General features: G+C 35.9%; 1 protein-coding gene across 1 annotated transcript; it reads right to left on the bottom strand.

The window, feature by feature from the left end:
* Positions 1-210: 210 nt before the first annotated feature.
* Positions 211-19,759, bottom strand: LOC149827462 (cyclin-B1-2-like). The gene is made up of 4 exons (XM_090019379.1): positions 19,563-19,759; positions 19,320-19,420; positions 832-929; positions 211-533 (listed from the first exon to the last, which is right to left on the bottom strand). The coding sequence occupies exons 1-4, from the start codon at positions 19,683-19,685 to the stop codon at positions 433-435; spliced, it is 423 nt and encodes a 140-aa protein (XP_089875505.1). The 5' UTR covers positions 19,686-19,759; the 3' UTR covers positions 211-432.
* Positions 19,760-22,852: the final 3,093 nt, after the last annotated feature.

Below are 22,852 nucleotides of genomic sequence, written 5' to 3'. Positions count from 1 at the left end.
GCCTTGGTGGGTTCAAGTTTGGACATTAAAGACATGACATAAGGCCTTAGACAAAACCAGACAAGGTACGTCTGTGGAAATGTCTAAGACAATAATATTGTTTGATCGGAGTAGATTCCTCTCATATGTACCTGGTAGGGCCAACATATGCCCAGCATAGTTCACTTCCAGGCTGATCAGATCAAATTTAGAACCAACCATTTGACATTCTTAAGCCCCAGGAAGAGAATCTCATTGGCAAATCTAGCATTATACTACAACAGAATGAGCGAAGAAGGAAATCAAATACACCACATACAATAAAATCCAACCCAGAGTAAACAACTGTTTCATAAAGTTTTTAATAGCTGATCTGTGTGAATGTCTCTCTCTCATCGCATGGACTGAATGCAACTGATGTAAAAGCATAAAAATGTAAAGCAATGGACCTGATCAGATGAAGCTAGAGTAGGCTGGGCCGTTTGATAGACCAAGTCGGACCTCCATCCCATGATGCATGTCGACTGGGCGGAAAGCCTCTGATTCACGAGGGTCTGAAATAAACAACAAAGCAAGGTAACAGAATCAAAAAGATGCATTGATTGTTGGTTGCCTCAGTTTTTTACTATTTTAATTCATGCGCATTTCAAAAAATATGATCATGCCATCACTTTTTGGACCCAAATCTTGGTGAAAGCCCTGGGGCCTGAGCAGATAGTTGCCAAGGGCATTGGGATTGAACTGCTTCTATGGTTAGTCTATGACTTGAAGGCTAGGCCAATCTGGTATTGTAACAAACAGGAAAAGTTAAAGGTTGATGTTTGAAGCTGAAGGAGAGGCATTTGTATTCACCATTCAGGTAATCTTCAAAGCCAAAATCATCCAGGCTACCAGTGAGTGCCTCCAAACCCAACATTGAAGATGGCAGCGCACCTGGAGGCCTCTGGAATCTGCAGGAAGAAAATGATTCAACATCAACAAAATAGGGATTTATTTTTGACAGATATCTGAGTGGAGTAAAATGATAGATCATAACCAAGCTAAACCAGCAAGGCATCAAAATGAAACGAGATATGAAAGTTACAAAGCATCTATAGTCCAAATTGAGAAAATATATGCAGGTGGAAGGCAAAATTGAACAACATAAAATAATATTTTTTGTGAGTGAAGGCATTAAAAGCACACATGGCATCATAGAAAAGCAGCTCAAATCTCTAGAAAAGTTTTTCTTATACCGAAGCCAAAGAACAAATGTGGAATCAGATCATTTTTATTTATTGTTTTGATAGGCATCAGAACCTCTGGTGGGTAGCATTCAGCAAAGGCTGCAACTTGACAACTCTAGGTTAAGATAGCACTTTACAAGTCCAGCCACTATATCTGACTCAAAGAATCAATCTCCTTAAAGCAAACAAGAATAGGACATGAACGAAGCCAGCTGCAAAGAAAGGCAAGCCTAATAACCCCATTGGTGTTACTGCAAATTATAGCGACAAAAGTTAAAAACGGTTTGAAAATTTTCATAAATCTCGCATTTATTTCAGCAAAATTTTGGCAATAAAAAATAAATTAAAAAATATAAAAAATATTTTTTATAATAAAATAAAAATAAAATACATTTTAAAATAAAAATCTCAGGCATTTTCAAGATAAATATCTGTTAAAAATGTAAATCTCGAGATATTTGTCACACATTGAAAATCTCGCGAGAAATTTCTGTTTTAAATTGCAAGCAATTTCTTGTGATATTATGGCGAGATTTATAAAAATCTCGTGATATTATCACGAGATTTTTATAAATCTCGTGATATTTGTCACCGAGCTGCAAATCAGCAGTTTCACAGCCTTGGGAAAGGTGGGGGAGTCATTCTTCTGCAGGACCATCATAAGTGTAGGTGAACTGCATATCAGTGTGACAAATATCGCGAGATTTATGAAAATTTCGCGATAATATGGCAAGAAATTGCCAGAAAGTTTAAAACGGCAATTTATCGCGAGATTTTCAATTTCTCGCGAGATTTATGAAAAAACATAAATATCGCGATTTAAACACGATATTTACGTTTTAAACAGCTATTTATCACGAAAAAAACATGTTTTTTATTTATAAATAATTTTTTATTAATATTTTATTATAAAAAATAATTTTTTAATTTTTAATTTATTTTTTTATTGCCGAGATTTTGTCAAAATGCGAGATTTATGAAAAAATTTCAATATCTCGCAAGTTTTTGAAAAACAAGAAATTGCCGTTTAAAACATTTGTCACTATGCTGCATATCCATTATTGTAAGCATGCCTTAATTCTCCAGGAAGGAAGAACTGTAAATTCTTTTAATAATGATCATATTGGAGGAAAGAGATGAGGCATGAGAAGGGAACGGAAAACCATCTTTAAATATTTTCAAGGGCACTAGGCACCCTATAGAGAATTAGATACAAGTGGAAGACGGGATCTATGTGACATGGACGCTTCACTTCACTTAGCATGTGTATCCTGTGTTGACACGATATGACACTCGGATACTCTAGGACACTTCATGAACACAGTTAAACCAGTGTCTGACACCATGAACATTGTGTCAAATAACTTGTCCATTTCCCTTTATGATTCTTTATTTTGTATTCATTTAAATTCTTTTTCTTTTAAAAATTGTCATCAATTGCGTTACATTTTAATTTCAACTTAGTTGTATTGTGTGATGTTTTTAATTATGGTACTTTAGAATTCTTGTTTTATATATATTTGCTACTGTCTACTATGTGTACAATCCAGATGCAGAATCATAGGGGAAAGTTGTATCGACCCAATCAAATCACACTTTGGTTAATCTTTGTTTGATGCAAAAATATGATTTTTTGTCATGAACCAATTTACATGTAGCAAAAACATGATCAAGAACCTGTTTTTCACTAAAGAAACTATATAGATCACACCTATAAGGTTAAATATACAAAAAAGTGGGGGAAAAGTAAAAAATGGTTTTTTCTACGAGATTGCATGTACAACTCTAGCAAATTCATACCCATATGTGTGTATGTGTACACAACCATGGGACCTTATCCTAACTTTTACAATCACCATTGTCGTACCAAGCATATCTGCATCTTGTCCCATTCCCGCATCCGTATCCATGTGACATAGGAAGGAATAGATCAAATACTAAATTATTTGCAGGCTCTTTTCAGCTTTTTGCAACAACCTCTCTAGCTACATCATTGGAATACTCCAATTTACTCTCGTGTCATGTCCTCTTATGTACTATGCTTAACAAAAATTTCTATAAAAATGGTGTCGCCGGTATCCCTTTTGCCAAGTCCTTGTGACATAGTTGTATATCATGATACAACAACAACTACTACGCCTTCATCCCAAAACAATTGGGGTCGGCGATATGAACCAATAAAGAAAATCATTCTCGATCTTCCACATGAATCCTTCTCCTCCAATCATTTTTATCAAATGCCATGTCCTTGGTGAGGTTCAAAGCATTCATATTCTTTCCTATCATCTCCATCCAAGTCTTCCTAGGCCTACCCCGACCTCTTTTAACTAATATATTTTCCTATTTCTCCATCCTTCTAACTGGAGCATCATTAGGCCTTCGCCGAATATGTCCAAACCACCGTAAACGATTCTCTCTCATCTTATTTTCAATGGGTGCAACGCCTACCTTCTTACGTATCTCCTCGTTCTGAATCTTATCTTTTATTGTATTTCCACACATCCATCTAAGCATACGCATCTCAACTACACTCAATTTTTTAATATGATGTCTCTTGGCAGCCCAACATTCCATACCATATAGTAAAGCGGGTCTAATAGTCGTCTTATAAAACTTTTCCTTCAACCGCAATGGCATTCTACGATCGCACAACACTCCAGTTGCACCTTTCCATTTCATCCACCCTACCTTTATCCTATGATTTACATCTCCATCAATTTCTCCATACTTTTGAACGATAGATCCCAAATATTTGAAACAATCACCCACCGGTATTTCTTGCTCACTAAGCTTCACTACACTCCCATCACTACTTCGTTGCTTACTAAACCGACATTCCATATATTTTGTCTTACTCTTACTCAACTTAAAACCTCTTGCTTCCAATGTTTGTCTTCATAATTCTAACTTAGCATTAACCTCAGCTCTAGACTCATCAATCAAAACAATATCATCAGCAAACAACATACACCACGACACATTTTCTTGAATTGATCTCGTAAGCTCATCCATCACTATAGCAAATAGGAAAGGGCTTAAAGCAGATCCTTGATGTAACCCAACCGTTATAGCAAAATTGGTTGTCACCCCTCCACAAGTGTGGACATTGGTACTACTCCTTCGTACATATCTTTAATTATACTAATGTACTTCAGAGAAATAACTTTCTTCATCATTGTCCACCAGAGAACGCCCATAGGTACTCTATCGTATGCCTTCTCCAAATCAATAAAAAACATATGCAAATCTTTGTTCCTCTCTTTATATCTCTCAATAAGTTGTCTAAGAAAATGTATAGCTTCCATAGTTGATCTTCCAGGCATAAAACCAAATTGATTCTCCGATATCATGACAACCTTCCTCAACCTAGACTCAATCACCCTCTCCCAATGTTTCATAGTATGACTCATGAGTTTTATACCACGATAGTTTGTGCAATCTTGTATATCACCCTTATTCTTATATAGAGGCACCAAAGTACTCTTCCTCCACTCATTAGGCATCTTATTTGTCCGCCAAATCTTGTTAAAAAGATTTGTCAATCATTCTAAACTTTTCTCTCCCAAGCATTTCCAAGCCTCGATAGGTATACCATATGGGCCAACTGCCCTTCTTGATTTCATTTTCTTCAAAGCCTCTGCAATTTCTTTCTTTTGAATCTTGCACATGAAGTCACGATTCATCTCATGAAAAGGAATGGACAAGTAGGAAAAATTGTTCAAATATAAAAATGCCGGAAACATTTACCACCTTCCATGTTTAGTAGAGACCTAAGATTTGAGGAATGTAATGCTTGTACCCCCCCCCCTCCTCCAGCATATCTCCAGAAATAACATCTGAATCAAAAAAAAATTCTTATGTGACTCCTAGTTAGTCATTTACCTTACCCCAGGCATATGGAAGGAAAGGCCCCCAATTCCCACCATAAACAAGTGATCAAATGGCTATAATGTTTTTTTATTTTTTTTCAATGCTACTTTAACATCCAAATCACGTAAGCCAAGACATCAGTATCAAATAGAAACAGGATCCTGGTGTATATACACCATAATAAATGAATAATTAAATTCCTGAAACCCAACCACGGTCTTAGGTTTTGAAGGCAACAACTTCTGAGTACTCAACTAGGAGAGCAAGAGGTGAACTGAAGCTTACCAAAAATTTGGCAGATCCAAGAAGAGAAAGACAACTGCCCCTGGCCACAAACTTTTAACAAATTTCCAAAGTAACAACGCGCAAGTGTTACCTTTGTTTCCCTAAAGAAGGGATTTTCCGAAAACATTTCCTGGCCTAAAATAATGGATTTACTTCTTCTCCCAGATAATAAGGAAACTGAAATATCACTTGTTTAAAGAATATGGAAATTAGAATTTACTATAGTTTCTAGATAGTTAAGTTCAATGATTTTGGAAGCTAGTGGATTTGGACCTGGTTTGGGTGTTTATTAATCAAACACAAATCCAACCTGAAATTTTCCAATCCTTATATGTGCATTCTTTTAAAAAAATAGAGGTTTTATTCTATTATTTCAAAGATTATTTTTACCCATCCATACTCAGGCCAACCTAAACTGTTACAACAATGAAGCCATACATGATACTTCAAGTACAAGGTTTTGATGATGAGCAAGTAGAATCAACTGCATTTCAGCTAAGGCTATGAAGAAATTGAAGAATTCGGTGAAGAATCCTTGAAGACTAGTGTGCAAATGTTTATTTCATTAAAAGTCTTAGATTCTTGTAAAAGCCTTACTTAGAGTGCATATTTAGGTTGCATTTCACCTTAAAAGTCTTTAAAAAAACTTTTCTAAAAGAAACTCTTTTGAAAATCTTTTTAGAAAACTCTTTTCTTAAATTTTCATGTTTATTAGTCGACCAATCATCTTATCAGTCGACTAATCCTTTCGCGCCACATTTTCTAAAAAGTCATTCGTGTCAAATTAGTCGACCGAAGTTTTTATCAGTCGACTGGACAGAATGTCTGTTTTTCTGGAAAATTAGCAACAGTCGACTAATGGTTTTTCAGTCGACTGAACAGAACATGTGTTTTCTGAAAAATTTAGCAGCAGTCGACTAATGCTTTTTATCAATTGACCGAACAGAATGTTTGTTTTTCAGAAGTTTTTAGCAGTAGTCGACTAAAAGGTTTTTCAGTCTACTGATGATATTATCAGTCGACTAACTTTTCTCAAGTCGACTAAGTTTCAAAAGTTCAGATTTTCAAACGGCTCGATTAACAGATCAGTCGACCGACGATAATTGTCAGTCTACTAATAACTAACTATTAGTCGACTAACTGATGTTTCAGTCGACTAATTTTGCCGTTTTCCTGAAACTTCAAAAAGGCGTGTCTTTTCATTTTTCAAACGTTTTGATCGTTCAAAATGGACAGTTTTGACACCCTTTCATACTCTCAACGTATGGAATCTTTTAACTATAAATATGAGTGCATTTTACACTCAAAAACAACAATTCAATCGATTTGAATCTTGCTTTTCACTCTTATTCAGTCAAGTATTGATTTTCTCACTCACGTGATATTTTCACTTCAGTTTTTCACTCAAATCACTTTAAGAGATAGTGAATTCGTGAGTAGAGTGTTTCAACAACCTCAAAAGCCAATTGCATCTCATTTGCATTCAAAAAGAAGGCTCATAGGTTGTATTGTAAGTTGTTATTTCTTTTGTGTAAAAAAAAGAACTCCTTGGTGTAAAGGAGTTGTTTGCTTTCAGTAGGATTGTTACTGAAAGTGGGACCGGTTATGGTCTGTGTGATCTTGTAGTTTACAAGGTTGATAGTGGAAAATCTCAAGCGGGTTTTGCTTGGGGACTGGATGTAGGTCGGGTTTGACCGAACCAGGATAAAATCTTGTGTTCTTTATGTGTTTGCTTTGAGATTTGCAAAATCATTCAATATTCCGCAGAAAGTTTTAAAAGCACTATTCACCCCCCCCCCTCTAGTGCTCGTTGTCTCGATCCTAGTGCACTTTCATTTGGTATCAGAGCACAGGTTTGCTATTACTTTGATTTGACCATCATCTAGCATGGCAACTACAACATCTCAGCACAAAGAAGGAAGCTCCTCTGTTCGTCCTCCTCTCTTCGACGGAACAAACTATGGATACTGGAAAGTAAGAATGACAATATTCCTGCAATCCATGAATCTCGATATCTGGAGAGTTGTTTCAGAAAAGTACCAAACTCCATCAACTGATTTCAGCCGATGGACCGATGATGAAAAGAAGACTGCTTCACTGAATGTCAAAGCCATGAATGCATTGTACTGTGGCGTTGACAAGGTAGAGTTCAATCGCATCTCTCAATGCTCTACAGCTAATGAAATCTAGCATACTCTTCTCGTGACACACGAAGGTACGTCAAAGGTAAAGGAATCTAAAATTGCTTCTTTAGTTCATAAATTTGAATTGTTTAAAATGAAGCAAAATGAATCTATATCGGACATGATAACTAGAATGACCGATATAACTAACACTTTGAAATCCCTTGGAAAAGAATATTCACAAGTGGATTTAGTCAGAAAAATTCTAAGGTGTTTAACTCCTGAATGGGAGAGAAAACCACTGCTATTGAAGAAGCAAATGATCTCAATACTCTCACTCTTGAAGACTTAGTTGGTAACCTAATGGCATATGAGGCCCAACTTCAAGACAGACAAGAAGAAGAGCCTAAAAAGAAATCTCTTGCTTTTAAGGTTACTTCTGACTCAGAAGATTCTGAAGAAGATGAAGATGAAGATATTGCCTTCATCACAAGGCAATTCAGAAGATTCATCAAAAAGGGAAGATTTCAAAGAAAGGCAAAGAAAGAAGATTCTTCCATTCCCAATGAAGTAAAGTGCTTTAACTGCAAAAAGGCAGGACATATCAAGAAAGATTGTTCTCTTCTCAAATTCAAGCCCAATGACCAATTCAAAAAGAAAAAGGCATTTCAAGCATGTTGGGATGATAATGACTCCTCTTCCGATGAAAAATCAAATGAAGAAGTCGCCAACATGTGTTTTGTAGCACAAGAAGATTCGGTAAGTCAATTTGACTAATGATGAGTTATTTGAAGCATTTAATGATTTATATGCTAAATTTAAGAGTCTTAGTTCTAAAAATAAAGAGTTAAAAACTGAAAATTTAACTCTTGACTCTCAAAATAAAGTGTTACTTCAAGAAATAGAAGATCTCAAGAAGGAAAATTCTTGCCAAGCACTTGAGATAAAAGAAATTGGAGTTAGAACCAATCTCTTACAAAATGAAATATTTAGTCTTAAAGAAAAGTCAAATGATCTTCTTTCAATAGTGACCAAATTCACGAATGGTCAAAAGAATCTAGAAAAACTTCTTGGTTCTCAAAGATGCTCGGTTAATAAAACCGGATTGGGATATAGCTTCTTTGATACTCAAAATAGACCAAACTATGTGGTGAAAAATCAAAGACATTATTCTCAACCTTTTGTTCATAAAACTAAACTTTCTAGTTCTAATAGAAATGCATCTAGAAATGATTATTCTAGACATGTTTATTCTAAATCCTTTTATAGAAAGAATATTTATTATCAAAGGAAACCAAAATCCAAATGGGGGTTCCTAAGACTAACTCTCATGGACCCGAAAATAGAAAGGGGTCAAATGCTCTGTTTTCTGATTTTGTTGTAGGTACACAACATAAGGAGCAAATGGATATTGGACAGCGGCTGTTCCAAACATATGACTGGAAGGCTGGAGTTATTTTCCACCCTCCAAAATAAGGATGGAGGAACCGTCACCTTTGGTGACAATAACAAGGGAAAAGTGATAGGTATTGGTAATATTGGTAATCCAAAATTTCCCTTGATAGAAAATGTTCTTTTAGTGGATGGTTTAAAGCATAATTTAATATCTATTAGTCAATTATGTGATAAAGGTTTTCATGTTTATTTTGAAAATGATTTATGCTTAATTTCTGATTTTCAATCTAAAAAGATCATTTTTAAAGGTAAAAGAAGAAACAATGTGTATGAACTATATCTAGATGAATTACCCTCTTTTAATGAAAAATGTCTTATTGTTTCAAATGAAATTCAATGGTTATGGCATAAGAGACTTGGACATGTTAACTTTAAAATTATTTCAAAATTATCCAAGAATGATCTTGTAAGAGGCCTGCCTAGAATACCATATAAAAAGGATCACTTATGTGATGCTTGTCAAAGGGGTAAACAAATCAAGAGTTCTTTTAAAGCAAAAGATATAGTTTCAACAAAACGTCCTCTTGAACTTTTACATTTAGATCTATTTGGACTATCTAGAATTCAAAGTTTGAATGGTAGCAAGTATGCTTTTGTTATAGTAGATGATTATTCTCGGTTTACATGAGTGATTTTTCTAAAAAGCAAAAATGATGCTTTTTCAGAATTTTTTAAACTTTGTAGAAGAATTACAAATGAAAAATCTACATCTATTATTAAAATTCGTAGTGATCATGGTGGTGAATTTGAAAATGAATCTTTTCTAAAGTTTTGTGATTTACATGGTATATCTCGAATCTTTGCTTTTCCTAGAGCGGCTCCACAAAATGGAGTTGTTGAAAGAAAGAATAGAACCTTGCAAGAATGTGCTAGAACCATGCTTCAAGATAAAAATTTACCAAAATATTTTTGGGCTGAAGCAATTAATACAGCATGTTATGTCTTAAATCGTGTTCTTATTCGACCAATTTTACATAAAACATGTTTTGAATTTTATTATGATCGTATACCAAAGATCTCATATTTCAAAAATTTTGGTAGTAAATGTTTTTTGTTAAATACCAAAGATAATCTTGATAAGTTTGATTCAAAATCAGATGAATCAATATTTCTTGGATATTCTTCTAGAAGTAAAGCATATCGTATTTTCAATAAAAGAACATCTTGTATTGAAGAATCTCTACATGTTGCATTTGATGAGAATTGTGAGCAGGTTATACCTCTAAGCGAAGAAGAAGAAGCAATACTTCAAGAAGAACCCTTGATAGAGAGTACTTCTCAAGAAAATATTCTTCTTCAACCGGTTTGGAAAGAAGTTCCTAATCATCCACATGAACAAGTTATTAGTGAAATAAAGAGTGGTGTCCAAACTAGAAGGCAGTTAGAAAAATATATTGCAAATGTTCCTTTCATATCTAAATTAGAACCAAAGAATATCAATGAGGCATGTGATGATGAATTTTGGCTTTTGGCCATGTCTGAAGAACTTAACCAATTTACTAGGAATGATGTTTGGGATCTAGTTGATAGACCAAAGGATCATCCAGTAATTGGAACAAGATGGGTCTTCCGAAATAAGCTGGATGAAAATGGTGAAGTCATTCGTAACAAAGCAAGGCTAGTGGCACAAGGCTATAATCAAGAAGAAGGCATAAATTTTGATGAAACCTATGCACCAGTGGCTCGATTAGAGTCAATTCGTATGATGCTTGCTTTTGCTAGTTACATGAACTTTAAGTTATATCAAATTGATGTTAAGAGTGCATTTTTAAATAGACACATCAATGAAGAAGTTTATGTAGAACAACCTCCAGGCTTTGAAAATGAGAAATATCCAGAAAAGGTCTACAAATTGAAAAGAGCTCTGTATGGACTCAAACAAGCACCAAGAGCATGGTATGAAAGACTACGAAATTTTCTAGAACAATCTGGTTTTTCCATTGGTCGGGTAGACTCCACTTTATTTATTAAACATTTTAATACAGATATTCTTATTGTGCAAATTTATGTTGATGACATAATATTTGGTTCTACTAATGATTCTCTTTGTAAAGAATTTGCTAAGGCTATGCAGGAAGAGTTTGAAATGAGCTTGATAGGCGAATTAAACTACTTCCTTGGACTTCAAATAAAGCAAACTGAAGAAGGAATCTTCATCAATCAGGGTAAGTATACAAAAGAACTTCTCAAGAGATTTGGGATGGACTCATCGAAATCAAGAAGGAATCCTATGAGTACAACTACTTCTCTTGATAAAGATGAAAATGGTAAAAGTGTAGATACTAAGCTCTATAGAGGTATGATCGGATCTCTATTATACTTAACTGCTAGTCGACCTGATATTATGTTTAGTGTTTGTATGTGTGCAAGATTTCAAGCTTATCCAAAGGAATCTCATTTAACTGCAGTAAAACAAATTCTTCGTTATTTGAAAGATACTTCAGATTTCGGTTTGTTTTACCCAAAATCATCTTCCTTTGATTTAGTTTCATATAGTGATGCAGATTTTGCAGGAAGTAAATTTGATCGCAAGAGTACTAGTGGAACTTGTCATTTCTTGGGAAATTCCTTAGTCTCTTGGTTTAGTAAAAAGCAAAATTCAGTATCACTCTCAACAACTGAAGCTGAATATATAGCGGCTAGTTTAGCATGTTCACAAGTACTTTGGATGAAACAGACCTTAAAAGATTTTGGTTTAAACTACTCCACAACAACTATTTATTGTGATAACACTAGTGCCATAAATCTTTCGAAAAATCCTATTCAGCACTCAAGAACTAAGCATATTGAAGTTAGACATCATTTTTTAAGAGATCATGTGTTAAAAGGAGATATTTCGTTAAATTTTATTTCCACTAAAGAACAACATGCCGATATCTTCACTAAACCTCTTAAAAATGAAGATTTTATGAGAATTAGGAGAGAACTAGGTATTTGCTCGTTTTTGGATTTATAAAAATGCTGATTTTTGAACAAAATCTCAAAATCGCACTATATTAGTCGACCCATAAAATTCTAGTCGACTGATGTTTTATATTTTGGAATGTATCGCACCATATTAGTCGACCGATATATTTCTAGTCGACTGATGATATTTTTAGAATAAGTCGCACTTTTTAGTCGACCGATAAAGTTTTAGTCGACTAAATTTTTTTTTAAAAAAAATTTAAGTGAAGGGACTCGACACCCCTTGGATTTATTTTAAAACCCGTTTTTTTTAAAAGAGGCATCGTTTCACTTCGTACCTTTTCGTTTTTTTTTTAAAACGAAACCCTTAAACCAAAAACCCCTCTTTCTCTTTTGTCTCTCTCTCTCTCTCTTCCGAAAAACCCTCGGAGTGTCGTTCGACTCCATCATCGCCGGGATTTTCTTACCGTACCAGGGAGACGCCGGAATCTTGTGGTCGTGATCTTCAAACGCCGGAATCCTCTTGTAGTGACTGACACATCTTCAAAAACAAGCTGGAACTCTCTTGCCGTGACAGTGTTTTACTGAAACCCTCTTGTGGCCGACCTCTTCTCACCGTCAGCCACCGCATCGTCCTTTGTTTTTGAACGCCGGAAAGCTTTTTGGAAGCCGACATTTTGGTAACCATGCCTCGCACGAAGTCTGCATCTGCAAAAGGTTTAGGTTCTCCTCCTCCTACACCTACTTCAAGACATGGTTTTTCACTAAGATTACTTCGCAACCCTCTTCTCTATGACACTTTTGGATCAATTTTTGCACTACCTATTTTACCAGGCCGAAATGTTCTATTTCACTTATTTTCTCGTTACAAAATAAGAGAATTATTTCCTGGTATTTCACATCTTTTTGATGCTTGTGCAGATACCCTTCACTATCCTTTTCTTATTCACTTGTTTTACACGAATTTACAAATGAATCATGAAACTGGAGTTTTGTCTTCTCTCGTTCGTGATGTTGAAATCGAGTTTGATTCGAAATTGCTTGGAGAAATTCTTGAAATTCCACCTTCAGACACTCTTTTCAACACTATTGAATTGAATGATGAAAGAGTTTTTGAACAAATTCTTCTTCTAGAAGCACCTCACTGCCCTCCTTTCAAAAATACTAATCTTCAAACTCGTGCACGCATTGCTGGACGAATCCTTGCCCACAATGTTCTACCCAAAACTGGTTCTTTTGATTATTATTCCACAGATCTATCTACGGCTCTTTATGTTTTATTTGAAAATATTTCTGTCAACTGGGCCAATGTATATTTTACAAACTTGTGGAAACAAAAACCATTTCTTCCTTATGGTTGTCTTTTAACCCTTATTTTTAGACATTTTAAAATTCCTTTAACAAATGAAAAGTACATTGAGCAAAAAGAGTTCTTTGATCAAACAATTTTTAAAAGAATGAAAATTAAATATCTACCTCCCTTAAATGTTGATCAAACTGAACCATCTAATCCTAATGAACCATCTATTTCTGAACCTTCACCTTCTGCGACACCTTCATCTCATGCAAACAACAACAACAACAACTACGCCTTCATCCCAAAACAATTGGGGTCAGCGATATGAACCAAAAAAGAAATTCATTTTGGGTCTTCCACATGAATCCTTTTCCTCCAATCATTTCTATCCAACGCCATGTCCTCGGTGAGGTTCAAAGCATTCATATCATTTCCTATCATCTCCATCCAAGTCTTCCTAGGCCTACCCCGACCTCTTTTAACTAATATATTTTCCCATTTCTCCAACCTTCTAACTGGAGCATCATTAGGCCTTCGCCGAATATGTCCAAACCACCGTAAACGATTCTCTCGCATCTTATTTTCAATGGGTGCAACACCTACCTTCTTACGTATCTCTTCGTTCTGAATCTTATCTTTTATTGTATTTCCACACATCCATCTAAGCATCCGCATCTCAGCTACACTCATTTTTTGAATATGATGTCTCTTGGCAGCCCAACATTCCGTACCATATAGTAAAGCGGGTCTAATAGTCGTCCTATAAAACTTTCCCTTCAACCGCAATGGCATTTTACGATCGCACAGCACTCCAGTAGCACTTTTCCATTTCATCCACCCAACCTTTATCCTATGATTTACATCTCCATCAATTTCTCCATACTTTTGAATGATGGATCCCAAATATTTGAAATAATCATTCACCGGTATATCTTGCTCACCAAGCTTCACTACACTCCCATCACTACTTCGTTGCTTACTAAACCGACATTCCATATATTCAGTCTTACTCTTACTCAACTTAAAACCTCTAGCTTCCAATGTCTGTCTCCATAATTCTAACTTAGCATTAACCCCAGCTCTAGACTCATCAATCAAAACAATATCATCAGCAAACAACATACACCACGGTACATTTTCTTGAATTGATCTCGTAAGCTCATCCATCACTATCGCAAATAGGAAAGGGCTTAAAGCAGATCCTTGATGTAACCCAACCGTTATCGGAAAATTGGTTGTCACCCCTCCACAAGTGCGGACATTGGTTACTACTCCATACATATCTTTAATTATACTAATGTACTTGAGAGAAACACCTTTCTTCATCATTGTCCACCAGAGAACGTCCCTAGGTACTCTATCGTATGCCTTCTCTAAATCAATAAAAACCATATGCAAATCTTTGTTCCTCTCTCTATATCTTTCAATAAGTTGTCTAAGAAGATGTATAGCTTCCATAGTTGATCTTCCAGGCATAAAACCAAATTGATTCTCCGATACCATGACAACCTTCCTCAACCTAGACTCAATCACCCTCTCCCAAAGTTTCATAGTATGACTCATGAGTTTTATACCACGATAGTTTGTGCAATCTTGTATATCACCCTTATTCTTATATAAAGGCACCAAAGTACTCTTCCTCCACTCATTAGGCATCTTATTTGTTCGCCAAATCAAGTTAAAAAGATTTGTCAACCATTCTAAACCTTTCTCTCCCAAGCATTTCCAAGCCTCGATAGGTATACCATCTGGGCCAACTGCCCTTCTTGATTTCATTTTCTTCAAAGCCTCTGCAATTTCTTTCTTTTGAATCTTGCGCATGAAGTCACGATTTATCTCATGAAAAGGAATGGAGAAGTCTCCAAGATCTTGAGCATGACTATCATTAAATAGCTTATCAAAATAATCTTTCCATCTCTCCTTAATCTCCTCATCTTTGACTAAAACCCTTTGCGTTTCATCTTTGATACATCTAACCATACCCAAATCTTTCGATTTCCTATCTCTCATCTTTGCAAGCCTATAAATATCCTTCTCGCCTTCTTTGGTATCCAACTTGTCATAAACCTCCTTATATACCTTAGCCCTCGCGTTTCGAACAACTTTTTTAGCTTCCTTCTTTGCTATCATATACTTCTCCAAATTCTCATTATCACGACTCTTACTTAGATTTCTATAACACTCTCTTTTAACCTTAATAGCTAATTTGACATCCTCGTTCCACCATGATGTATCCTTACCTAGTGGTGCACCGCCTTTAGACTCACCCAATACCTCCTTAGCTACTTTTCTCATACCACCCGCTATCTTATTCCACATTGATTCTGAATCCTCCTCGAGACACCAATCAACTTCCTTAACTACCTGCTCTACAAACATTCCTTGTTTAGCTCCTTTCAGTGCCCACCACTTAATTCTAGGATCTATCCTATGTCTATCCCTTTTGCGGCATTGTCTAATTCTAAGATCTAAAATTAAGACTCTATGTTGTGTAGCTACACTTTCTTCTGGTATAACCTTACAATCGATGCAACAACCCCTATCTCTCTTTCTAAGTAGGAAAAAATCTATCTGACTCGTATTAACCCCACTTTTAAATGTTACTAGGTGAGACTCCCTCTTCCTAAACCAAGTGTTTGCTAAGATCATATCATAGGACAAACAAAAATCTAAAATCCTTTCTCCACTTTCATTTCTTTCTCCTATACCATAGCCTCCATGGATATTCTCAAATCCATCCCTACTAATGCCTACATGTCCATTAAGGTCACCGCCGATGAAAAGCTTTTCTCCATAAGATGTCTCTTGTACTACTCCATCTAAATCTTCCCAAAATTGATGCTTAACGGAATCATCTAAACCTACTTGAGGTGCATAAACACTAATAATATTAATAATATCCGTACCTAATACTAATTTAATAAGTAAAATTCTATCACCCTTCCTACGGACCTTCATCTCATGCAAAAAGAAAGAAATTTTTGACAAATCAATACCATGATGAAGTTATGCAGAGACTGGAAGCTTTGGAGCTGCATCAACACACCTTTCGTGAAGATGTGACTCAACAACTTGCTTCAATTCAGAAGGATGTAACTGCCATTAAGGATTTGCTAAACTCTCTTTTCTGATCTTTGATCTTTGAAAAACATACTTTATGGGTTGTAATATTTTAAACTTATCTCTATTTCTGCTTATGCTATTTTTTGCCCTTACTCTTTTTTATTCTGACAAAGAGGGAGAAAAAGATAAAGATAGCATTACTTTGAAATTGCAAGGAGATCTTGAGAAAAAGATGATAGCAATTACATTACAGGAGATCTTGCATGAGAAATGCAAAATTAAGAGAAAAAGAAAGCTTTGAATGAATGTATTTCTAAATACATGAATACATGATGAATGGAAATGCAAACCAATCAATATGTGATATATGTGCTTTAAATGTGCTAACTTTTAATGTTTTGCAGCATATTGATAGGAGGAGTAAAATCTCCATCTATGCATCTAAATGCTTCATCTTTGATTAAGTTTGTCATCATCAAAAAGGGGGAGATTGTTACAACAATGAAGCCATACATGATACTTCAAGTACAAGGTTTTGATGATGAGCAAGTAGAATCAACTGCATTTCAGCTAAGGCTATGAAGAAATTGAAGAATTCGTTGAAGAATCCTTGAAGACTAGTGTGCAAATGTTTATTTCATTAAAAGTCTTAGATTCTTGTAAGAGCCTTACTTAGAGTGCATATTTAGGTTGTATTTCACCTTAAAAGTCTTTAGAAAAACTTTTCTAAAAGAAACTCTTTTGAAAATCTTTTTAGAAAACTCTTTTCTTAAATTTTCATGTTTATTAGTCGACCAATCATCTTATCAGTCGACTAATCCTTTCGCGCCATATTTTCTAAAAAGTCATTCGTGTCAAATTAGTCGACCGAAGTTTTTATCAGTCGACTGTACACAATGTCTGTTTTTCTGGAAAATTAGCAGCAGTCGACTAATGGTTTTTCAGTCGACTGAACAGAACATGTGTTTTCTGAAAAATTTAGCAGCAGTCGACTAATGCTTTTTATCAGTCGACCGAACAGAATGTTTGTTTTTCAGAAGTTTTTAGCAGTAGTCGACTAAAAGGTTTTTCAGTCTACTGATGATATTATCAGTCGACTAACTTTTCTCAAGTCGAGTAAGTTTCAAAAGTTCAGATTTTCAAACGGCTCGATTAACAGATCAGTCGACCGACGATAACTGTCAGTCTACTAATAACTAACTATTAGTCGACTAATTGATGTTTCAGTCGACTAATTTTGTCGTTTTCCTGAAACTTCAAAAAGGCGTGTCTTTTCATTTTTCAAACGCTTTGATCGTTCAAAATGGACAGTTTTGACACCCTTTCATACTCTCAACGTATGGAATCTTTTAACTATAAATATGAGTGCATTTTACACTCAAAAACAACAATTCAATCGATTTGAATCTTGCTTTTCACTCTTATTCAGTCAAGTATTGATTTTCTCACTCACGTGATATTTTCACTTCAGTTTTTCACTCAAATCACTTTGAGAGATAGTGAATTCGTGAGTAGAGTGTTTCAACAACCTCAAAAGCCAATTGCATCTCATTTGCATTCAAAAGGAAGGCTCATAGGTTGTATTGTAAGTTGTTATTTCTTTTGTGTAAAAAGAAGGACTCCTTGGTGTAAAGGAGTTGTTTGCTTTCAGTAGGATTGTTACTGAAAGTGGGACCGGTTATGGTCTGTGTGATCTTGTAGTTTACAAGGTTGATAGTGGAAAATCTCAAGCGGGTTTTGCTTGGGGACTGGATGTAGGTCGGGTTTGACCGAACCAGGATAAAATCTTGTGTTCTTTGTGTGTTTGCTTTGAGATTTGCAAAATCATTCAATATTCCGCAGAAAGTTTTAAAAGCACTATTCACCCCTCCCCTCTAGTGCTCGTTATCTCGATCCTAGTGCACTTTCATAAACCACGTTTAATGAGGCACTGTTTAGGCTCAAAATGATTACATATATACATTGCCCTGTGAGTGAAAAATCCTGGTTTTGCTACTAGGAAAGTTGTCTCTTGTACACTTTCAATTAACCTCTATCAAAGCATTACCATGGACATTGAGCAACCTTTCCATTATTTCAAAGCAAAAACAAAAAATAAAATAAAATGAACCTTCATTGATCTGTACAACAATTGATCTCCTTGATCTTAGGATCAACACATTGATTCTTCATTTCTTTGATATTTCGAACAAAGAATCAAGGGAAAATCCAATCTAGTGATCACGTGATCAAATGGCTATAATCTTGGTTTAATATCACTTTGATGTAGCCATGTAGGGATACCATGATCAGACACAATCTAATCATTGAAACATGATCCATGGTAAACCTATGTAAATTAACTATAATTTATGGAAAATCAAGGAAAACGAATAATTGAATTCAAACCTCCGTCTAACATCCCTATCAATCCCAAGTTATTGAAAGAAACCTAATTATTAAATGGGTCTGAAATAGATTAAATATCAGAACGAAAATTCAAACAAAAACCAATGTCCTGATAAGAATCTAAACAAGAACCAAATAATATATTCAATCTAAAAACGGATCATCTGATGCATCAGAGTGTTGTTTCTTCTTGTTCTTCTTCGCAAAACAACCATCTCCTTGAATGCCCTCTAGTCCTTGAATGTGAAAGAGGAAGGAGATCATTCTCAAGATATTGATGTTTTATAGGTGAAAAGTAGAACAAAAGCTATATGGTGAATATATCTCGATTTTCCTCATATGTATCACATTACTTATATTTTTTATATAATATCCTCCATTTCAGTAGAAGAGTTTCCTCGTTTTTGTTGAGCAAGTGTTCCTATATATTTAAGGTTTTTGGTCATGAGCATGGTTACTTTTCCGTTCACCTTTCTTCTCTTCATTTAACAAAAATAATTTCCCCTATCCAGACTCTTTAATCATCACTCTGTAATGTAGGAAAACCTAATTTCAGCATACCTAACAAGAAAGTACGCGAGCAGGCAAAAAATATACTCAAATTTCACCATATCTCGCGAAAAAAAAACACAAACAGGTAGGAAAACCCAAAGTAAGTTCCGATACACACCCTAATTCTCTAGCTCTCACAAAATCAAACAGCAAAATCCGAGACCTTCAGCGTACCTAGAAATAATTTGCCGATCAAGGTCCCTTCTCAAATGGAATGCCGATCCATAGGTGTTCCCGATGAGCATCCGCTTCATTTCCGCCTGTTTCCTCGTCGACTGAGAAACAAATGTCACAGAAAGAATCAGAAAGCTGGAACATAGCAAGATCCGGAAAGAAACCGAAACCCTAATTCCGGAAACAAAAACCTACTTTCTTCCTTTTCTGATAGGGGAAGGGGAAGGGGAAGAGAAAAGTTACCGATTCGCGCGCCTGGACGGGGTGGGAGACTGTGAGCTCGTTCTTGACGCCCGGTAGGCCCAGGCGAAGAGTGTCGTGGAAGCCTGCAACGTCGTGAGCGACTGATGTCGAAGAACCCTCCATTCTCTCTCTCCCTCTCTCTCTCAGAGGAAAAGGAGGGTATTTACAGGTGATGGTCGTCTCGAGAGAGTGGCTTACCGGGCAAGAAAGTAATAAGTCGAAAGGAGTCATTTTTTTTTATATTTACACGGAGAAACCGCGCCAGTACCATAGACCTAGCCGCGCTGGGTCTGACTGTTGGACTTACACGATCACTGTCCTCGCAGTGTAAAACTCCGTGGTCTTAATGCTTGCCTTCAGAAAGTCGTCACGCTTCGGCCTACTCAAAAAGTGACGCCCATGAGATTTGAACTTAGCTCGCCTATGTATCTGTCTAGGCCCCATCCCATGCAGCCAAACCCCTTGGAGGCAAAGGAGAAGCGTCATTTGGTTGTTTCGTTACTAAAAAACCAATACAGATACCCACTTAATGCCATATTTACATACACAGGCTTCACTTTTGATATTTCACAAATACCTGTTTGGTTTTACAAAATAATTCTCGAATATGATGCCGGACTCTCTTAACTCAAGTGGGTTTACCATGATCAAACCCTGGTTAGGCTTAGTGAGTTTAACAAGTTAGCCCTCCTCTATTTCTTTTACCCAGGTGGGCTTTACAAAACCCGTGTTCAAAACAATGGTTCCTCTCTCTCTCTGTCTCTCTCTCATCCGGCTAAACCTTCATCGGTCCATGGTTGCCAAAGTGACAGACAAAACTCTTTTGGACCAAGAAAGTTGGGGTTAAGCTGACCCCTACCTGTTTATTAAAGAAAACTTAAAGGGGAGTCCAGTCCGGACTCATGTCAGACTATAATCTATCCTATGTGGTGGTGGCCGCTGCTCTGGCTAGGGTTCGAGCAACTTCATTATGATCTTGATACTCACCCTATTAAAGACCCGGCTACTCTGTCTATGGATGCAGTCAGGTGCGAGTCCCATTTCAAAGCTTCATCTGCTCAAATAGGGCCATATTTGCACAACTAAAAAGGAAGGGGGTGTGGGGTTAAGACGCATCACAAAAGTTAACCATGTTGGTGATTTCTGTAAAACAAACACAGAAAGTGTACCTGTATTCGTTATAGAGTGCATGCAAGGTATTCGGTGTTCTCTTCAGCCGATCGACGTCCACGATGAGCTCAGGTCTAAAGTCGACGATGAGCAAGACCTTGAACCCACTGAACTGAATGTAGGCTAAGCTATACTGTATGACAATCGTTTCTCATCATACATTGCTCAGCCACCTCTTTATATAGTAGAGGTAAGAGAGGTGGTTCAGTGAATGTGGACACTCCACATTCACGTAACCTCCTCCACTAAGCATTAACCGTCCTCCACTATGCAACCCACTACCCCACTATTTTTTAATGTCAAACCGGGTCACTCAATGGGCTGGACCCGGATCCAAATGTCTAACATTATTCCACTTGACTCATTGACACTAAAAGTATATTAAATCGAGGTTTATATTGTTATCTCGATTTAATTCTTCATGTGGGTTCACATGCTACCCTTTATTACAATGATGAATCAAATGAGTCATGAAGATGAACACTCCTTTATGAAATGTCATGTTCTCAAGTACTATACTACAATTCACCTTCAGTGCTTAAGTATGTTAAAATTACCTTTATGAATAAGTTTGTCTCTTACTTATTTTATTGGTCCTTTAATATTGTTATTCTGTTATTCTCTTTAACCCATATGAGAGATCCTTTATGCAAAATCAACAATATATAAAGCCATAGAGAATCAAATTCATATGCACAAATGTGATCACTTAATGTATTATCATACATCAGAAGGAATAAAAAAGACTCATCCCCTTTATATGTTAGAAATACAATCTCGGTGTTAACCCTTTAGTAAGGAGATTTGTAGTCATTTCCTTCGTCTCAATTGTATTAATACATACCAGATGATTCTCAGTCTTTTTTTTAACAACAAAATATTTTAACTCCATGTGTCGACACGATGTTGAGCTCTTGTTGTTATTTGAAAAGGATACTGCTACTTCATTACCATAAAAGATCTTTAGTGGTCTCTCAATAGAGTCCACAATATCAAGACCTATAATGAAGTTTCTTATCCAAATGGCCAGTGAAGAAGTCTCATATAGAGCAATAAATTTTGCCTTCATGGTATAAGCAACAGTGGTAGACTGTTTTTCACATCTCTATAAGACAACACAACTCGCTAGTAGGAAAATATATTCAGTAGTAGATTTTCTACTGTCAATACACTCTTCTAAGTCCGCATCAGAGTAACCAACGACCTCTAGGTGGTCAGCTTTCATGTAGGTCAACATATAGTCTTTTGTTCTTAGTAAATAGCGCATGACCTTCTTTGTTGTCTTCCAGTACGCAATGCTTGGATTTGACTTATATCTACCAAGCATTCCCATAGCAAATGTTATATCAGGTCGAGTGCAGGTCTGCGCGTACTGCAAACTCCTAACTGACGAAGCATATGGAACAACATTCATCTAAGCCTTCACAATATCATCTTGAGGACAGTCTTTTAAGCTTAATTTATCTCATTTTACTATAGGTGCCGAACTGGGAGTAATGATATAAGATTTCTGAGAGATGCCAAGGACAGTCTTAGTTCTGTTACGATGGATCTCGATTCCAAGGATATAAGTGGCATCACTCATGTCTTTCATATCGAAATGAGAGGAAATTTTTTTTTTCATGTAATAGACTCAAATCATTAGTTGTAAGAAGAATATCGTCAACATATAAAACCAAAATTATTAACTTGTTTCCATTAGTCTTAATGTAAATACACTAATCAACAATATTTTTAGTGAATCCAAAGTTCATAATTATTTGATTGAACTTCTTATATCACTGGTGGGAGGCCTGTTTAAGTCCATAAATTGACTTATTCAATTTGCAAACTAAGTTATTCGAGTCATCTATACTGAAACTATGAGGTTGTTGCATGTATAACTCCTCATCCAGATCTCCATTCAGGAAGACAGTTTTCACATCCATCTGATGTAGCTCTAAATCAAAATGTGCTACGAGGGTCATGATTATCCTTAATAATTTCTTACTTGAGACGAGAGAAAAAGTCTCATTATAATCAATGCCCTCTATTTGTATGAAACCTTTTGCAACAAACCTAGCCTTGTACCTCTCTACATGACCTTTAAAGTATGTTTTGGTCTTATAGACTCATTACAA

This window comes from Nuphar pumila, chromosome 10 (genome assembly GCF_984573655.1).
Source record: "Nuphar pumila chromosome 10, dmNupPumi1.hap1.1, whole genome shotgun sequence".
NCBI classification, from domain to species: domain Eukaryota; kingdom Viridiplantae; phylum Streptophyta; class Magnoliopsida; order Nymphaeales; family Nymphaeaceae; genus Nuphar; species Nuphar pumila.
The sequence above is the reverse complement of the archived record's forward strand: the minus strand, read 5'-3'. Positions and strand labels throughout refer to the sequence as shown.

Coding starts and splice junctions, on each gene's coding strand:
- LOC149827462 (XM_090019379.1), bottom strand. CDS start 19,685: ATGGAGGGTTCTTCGACATCAGTCGCTCACGACGTTGCAGGCTTCCAC. Junction 19,421..19,562: donor CCGTCCAGGCGCGCGAATCG/GTAACTTTTCTC, acceptor TTTGTTTCTCAG/TCGACGAGGAAACAGGCGGA. Junction 930..19,319: donor GATCGGCAAATTATTTCTAG/GTACGCTGAAGG, acceptor TTCTTCCTGCAG/ATTCCAGAGGCCTCCAGGTG.